Source organism: Curcuma longa, unplaced genomic scaffold (genome assembly GCF_044706935.1).
Source record: "Curcuma longa cultivar G26 ecotype Majalengka, Jawa Barat unplaced genomic scaffold, ITB_CL_G26_1.1 contig_18887, whole genome shotgun sequence".
NCBI lineage: Eukaryota > Viridiplantae > Streptophyta > Magnoliopsida > Zingiberales > Zingiberaceae > Curcuma > Curcuma longa.
In genome coordinates this window covers 1,491-7,446 of record NW_027430941.1, presented here as the reverse complement: position 1 = coordinate 7,446, position 5,956 = coordinate 1,491, and the positions used below count along the sequence as shown (strand labels likewise).

Below are 5,956 nucleotides of genomic sequence, written 5' to 3'. Positions count from 1 at the left end.
GAATTTCATAGAATTTATGTTGATTAAATTATATGAAGATGAAACGGGTGTAAAAGTAGAAAAAATTATATAGAATATTTTATTTGCATTGTACAAGAATTATAAGGCAAAAATAGAGTCTCAAAGTAGTACCTCAAGAATTCATCTATTCCAGAATCAAGTCATGGTAACACCAAAAAATATGAGTTAAATGGATTCGAAAAGATAATCAATCTTTGCAAAGTATAAGAAACAAAAGGTATAAATTTTTTATGATGATAATATGTATTTTAATGAAATAATTAAAGAGTATTGTGATACTTTTGATATTTTAGAATTACGGAAGCAAAATTATCATAGAGTTTCTATATTTGCTCAAATTGCTTGTGATATGTTAGTTATTCTAATATTAATAATTGTTTTAGAATCCGCTTTTCATATTATGATCAATACTTGATTGTTTCAGGAGTGCTTCTAGGTGATCGAAAATTAATAAAAAAATCTTATTTGTATCCAAGATTGACTTCAGTTATATTTTAAGTCAATCAATGTTGAAGAAATTTTAAAGGATATAGAAAATTTTAAAAATAGTAAAATTTTTAAAAAATATATAATTAGATTTTTATTCATAATTAAAAATTTATAAAGTATTAATTTGTTTGACTTATAAATTATCATTTATTTATTAGATGAATTACATAACAATCAAAATCAATGATATATTTTAAATATTTTATTTAAAAGTGAATTATTTCTTGATTACCTTATTCAAATGATAAATAATAAATTATTATTTGGTCATTATGGACAAGCACAAGCCACAAGGAGTCAAGGTCTCAACTCTCAAGATCATAAAACAAAATTTCCAGTGACGTGATGCAATGTGTTTTTTTATTCTTTAGTCTTTAAAATCTTCTTTAAAAAAAAGATGAAATCTGTCATCCCAGCGATCTCACACGGTCGGCTTCATGACTATCTGTGAGGAGATAAATTGAAAAACTATAGTTGATCACGATGGAGGAGGATATTACTCGATTTCACCAAGATTTGAACTCTTATCCTCTTCTATAAGTCTGCTCTATCGTAACCAATTTAGTTATATCCCGGAGGCTAGTCTTCAAAATCAATGTGATGTATGGGGAAGTGAAATTATGTTGATCATATCCGTATCACTGTATTTGACATTTAGTAAAACTTATAATTCTTACTACAAGTTATAGTGCTCTTAAAAATATCATTTGATTTGAATGGTTGTGTAATATATATATATATATACACGTAAATGATATTCTGCGCTCGTGCGCGACGTGCGCGACATCAAATCCACCGTTTATCACCGATCGCACACCGCATCTGACCGTCCAAAACTGGGAATGTGCAGTGCTCCGCCTCCCGACCCCCGCCGTTGCCGCAGCCCCTCGCCGCGCCGTTCGGCCACCCCTTGCCGGGCCGTCCACGCGCCACTCGTCGGCGCATTGTCGGACCGGACCGGCGATCGACGCGCCACTCGCCTGCCAGCGCGTCGATCGGCCAAATCGTCGGATTCCGACCCGATTGTGGTCGGAAACCGGCCATGATTTGGCTGAAATCACGCCTGCCAGTGGCTGCGTCGGATTTCAGCCAAATCGCGGAATCGACGCCGGTCTGCGCCGACGAGTGGCGCGTCGACGGGCCCGCCGGCGACCAACGGTGGTCGGATAGTTCGGAGGGCGGGCAGAAGCGGTGGGGGTCAGGGTTGCGCACGGGATCGCGTAGATTCAAAACTATATATATATATATAGGTTAATTTTGGGCCGATATTTTGATTTTTTTAACAAATCGTGTCATGAATCAAAGGTTCTCGAATATTGAATATTGTCCCTGGGGCTATGGTGTCGCGGTTGGGGATCTTATTCAAGTTGTCACTCAGGTACCCGCGATTCGATTCCCAGCTACGGCGTATTTGTAGGAATTTCCTCCAAATGGGGATCGCAATCAAAGGATGCTAGGCATCTGGGTTGGCCGCTGCGTGCGCTTCCCGATTTACCCTGGTGGCCGGTGGAAAACTTCCGTGGGACTGGATTGGTCACCCCAGAGATTGAGTCAATGCGACTAACTGGGATTTATCATTTTTTGTCGAATATGGAATACCCAAATTATATATTCAATTTGTACACCTTTAAAATTTTTCTCGGAAGACTACTTGACATAAAAATCAAAAAGAAAAAAAGGGTAATCGAGTATTTAACTAGACCGCTCGATTGAAATTGAAAAAAAATGATCAATCAATTATTTAGATTGAAAAATATAAAAAGATAAACAGTCGATTGATCAACTTAACTGCTTGACTAAAAAATTAAACATAAAATGTATCACATAACTGATCAACTCAACTGTTCAATATAAAATAGGATAGAAAATATATTAATCGACTGTTAAACTCTACTACTTGATTTCAAATCGAACAGAATAATTAATACTCGATCGATAAACTCAATGGTCCATCATCTATTGATTGATGCAAAGCATTAGTCAACTATCAAACTTAAAAACTGAACATAATGTCTAACACTCGATCAATGAACTTGATTATCCATCATCAATCAATTGATGAAAAGCATGAAACATCAATTATTTTGATTTTTAATTGAGTTAATCAATTTTTTATTGGTTTAATTTATTTGATTTTTATAAAAAAATTTGATCAATTCAATTAGTTTAAAAATATTTTAATTTTTCAATTCAATCAGTTCAATTATTAATCGATTGATGATCCTTATTTATGCATCTGTTATGAAAAATAAATATGATAGAAATATTAAACTTGATTTCTATTGGAACATCATGAAAAATATATTTTATGGTAGAAAAAATTAAACTTATCTACTTCCACTATGCAAGGGCACATTTAAAATCAGACACATGTGACATCCCTAACCACCTGACTAGGATGACCATTGGACTTGTTTATTCGGCTAGGGTCGTCGAGCGGCCAGATCACTCGGTAGGCCCAAGTGATTAAGTCACTCGGTGAACCATTGCCTGACAGAGTTTTTTTTTAATATATTTTTATTAAAAAAATATTTTAAAAAATACATCCTTTCATAAATATAAAAATTAGACGTGCCCTTTAATAAATATAAAAATAGAATGTGCCTTTTAAATAATTCAAAAACTCAGATGCACGCAATTGTGACCTAATGACTCACGATTTGTATTGTTGAAGAGTATATGAACTAAAAATCGATTTTCTATTATTCAAATTTAGTTATTCACTAATAAAGTGCCGAGAGTATGGAAAATATCAAGGAGTAAATCTAAACTACATTTTCATGGGTATAGACGAAAACGAAGGAGGTTCTCAAAATTAGAAACTTCATTTCTTCTCCAAGCATAAATATTAGATACTCGTCGCCGGTCCACCTCAATAATTTATTAGCCGACGTGGCCTCCACTCTTCACTATTGGTGACGACGACATTCTCCACTTAGCAGGCGCCCATTAAACAAAAGAAATCCGCCCGTCTCTTTCCGTCCATAAGGGTATCCATCCCGTTAAAAATCCCATGCCTTTACGAGTGCCAAATTGCCAATGGAAACAAAACTGAAAAATATCACCGCGCTTGCTTCCAATCCAAGTAATCAAAAGGCAAAAGGCCCTTCCAAAACGCTGGCATCAGAGACTGCATCTCCAGATAAGAGAATAAGAAGCGCTCGAACTATCACTGTTCCTTAGAAAAGTGAATAAACTCTGGGATATGCCAATATACAAATTCTTTTTTCAAAGAAGCAAAATTCAAAGCAATTTTGACAAGCCGAATATAAACGGACAAAAGAAAACAGAGATGAAAAACCTCAATTCTCTTCCTCTTTATACACGCAACAAGCCTTCAAGATACAGTACCCCTGCCCCCCGACCAAAAGCAAAAACAAAAGAAAAAAGGTAAACGCAGAACAGAACATCCAAAGCCCAGCACAGTATGGATGTCCTGAAGATTTTACATGTTTACGCACTGGCTAATGGAGACTATGTACCTCGTCTCCCTCTATCTCTCAAGCGCACCTCGAGCTCTCAGGGTGCTCAGTAGTTAGTACATACGGTGTATTTAATGGGCAAAGCTATGTGCAGAGGCCTAGAAGGGAGCCTTCGCGCCTCCCCATGGAGAGGGAAGGGTCACGCCTTGGTTCCTCGATTGGGCTCATCCCTCCACTCGTGATCCAGGGATGCCCTGCAACATGATTAAGCAAGCGCGTCAGCAAGGATAAAAAAAAACGAGTTTTTACCCAAATTTTAGTAGATCATTAGAAAAATAGCAGCGAAGAGGGAAACATTGCGAGTTTGTTTCAACTCAGATGAAATAAATCTGTATTAGAGGTGTTTGTGTTTGAGAAATTGCACAGAAAACGATCAAACAATGATTTGGAGAGAGTGCTCCAGTTTTCATGATGAAATATAGAGAAATCGGCGAGGGTGAGAGAAACAAAGGTCAAGAGATCGAGAAATCTTAAACTAAGAAACCGTAAAAAAAAAAAAAAAAAAAAAAAAGGACCTCCGTAAACGAAGAGAACGGAAGAAGGGAAAAAGTTCGAATGGTACTAACTCAGGACTTGCTCGGCGGAGAACCTTCTTGAGACGTCCTTGCAGAGCATCCGGCGGATAAGGTCTTTGGCCGCTGGGGACACCGAGCCGAAGATCCTCGGTGGAAACCTCAGATTGGCCCTCGCCACCGCCTCAAAGGTCTCGGCAGCTGTCTCCCCGTAGAAGGGCGGTACCCCTCCGGAAAGCATCATGTACATCACTACACCTACGCTCCAAACATCAACCTTCTCTCCGTACTCCCTCCCGCTCACCACCTCCGGCGCAACATACCACGGCGTCCCCACAATCCCCCTCATAGGAACCCAGTCCCCGTCGGCGTCCACGAAGCACTCCGCCGACCCGAAGTCGGCTAGCTTGAGCCGCCCCGCCGCGTCGAATAGCACGTTATCCGGCTTGACGTCGCGATGCGACACTCCCCTCCTGTGGCACTCTGCCACGGCCTCCGCAAGCGGAGCCACCACCGCCGCAGCTTCCGGCTCAGGAAACGGCGCCCCTCCGCGGGTGGCGATGCGGTCGCAAAGATCTGGCGCGTCGAGGATGTCAAGAACAAGATGCGCCCACTCCTCGTCCTCGTAGGCGGCGTGGATCTGGACCGCGTGGGGGTTTCCAGCGGCCGCCAGGTGGTGGAGCCTCCCCTCCCGCTCGGCGCACGCCCGATCTAGGTCGTCAGCGAGGAGACGCTTATCGATCGACTTGACGGCAAACTCCTCTCCGGTCTCTGCGGATCTGCACCGCCGCACCACTCCGAACCGCCCTCGGCCGATCTCAGCCCCGATCTCGTACTCCCTCGCCAATGCTTCGCTCATATCTTCTCTTCCTCCACAAAACCCTCACTTTCTCCGTCTTCCATTTCCTCCTCCATTTATAAACGGAAACGATGCTACTTCAGTCCGGGAATATTCCCATGCCATTTTGACCACGCGTATGTTCGCAGCCAGCTTTCTTTCAATCGGACGGACGAGATCACCGAAAGACCGTACTGATTTGATATGACTTGGTGTCCATAAACTTATATTCCCAAATCACCCCTGACTTTGCGCAAAACTACAGCTGGATGTCGTAGCCCAGATAACTTATCTTTTGAACGAAGTGGGGTTCTAGTTGATTCCGTTACCAAAGCTTCCGTTAATCCTTCGGGCACGCCCGTTTTATTAGTTGGAAGAAAATCCAGGCCACGAATCCGTGAATCCTCACCGTCCGATCCGTCACCATCCACCGTACACGTGGCATGATTCTATATTGGAGCGGGCGAAGAGTTCCTGGCCGTCAGATGGCTTCCTGGAGCCCAGAGTGCACGCCATCGGACGGCCGATTCGGCGACGGCGAGGAGATGGGAACGAGACGACAGGCTACAATTTATAACGGCTTTTCGAGTTCTTTCCGGACGTGCGTCGTACGA

At 41.4% G+C, this 5,956-nt stretch overlaps 1 protein-coding gene across 1 annotated transcript; it reads right to left on the bottom strand.

Moving 5' to 3' along the window:
• Positions 1–3,803: 3,803 nt before the first annotated feature.
• On the bottom strand, positions 3,804–5,404 carry LOC141816972 (phosphoenolpyruvate carboxylase kinase 2-like). The gene is made up of 2 exons (XM_074704688.1): positions 4,559–5,404; positions 3,804–4,186 (listed from the first exon to the last, which is right to left on the bottom strand). Exons 1-2 carry the CDS (start codon positions 5,361–5,363, stop codon positions 4,077–4,079), a joined length of 915 nt encoding a protein of 304 aa, XP_074560789.1. The 5' UTR covers positions 5,364–5,404; the 3' UTR covers positions 3,804–4,076.
• Between the last annotated feature and the right edge of the window lie 552 nt (positions 5,405–5,956).

What these genes read in the sequence shown, in the direction of transcription:
- LOC141816972 (XM_074704688.1), bottom strand. Translation starts at nt 5,363, where the DNA reads ATGAGCGAAGCATTGGCGAGGGAGTACGAGATCGGGGCTGAGATCGGC. An exon ending in CTCCGCCGAGCAAGTCCTGA is followed by an intron (nt 4,187 to 4,558) that starts GTTAGTACCATT and finishes ATCATGTTGCAG; the next exon opens with GGCATCCCTGGATCACGAGT.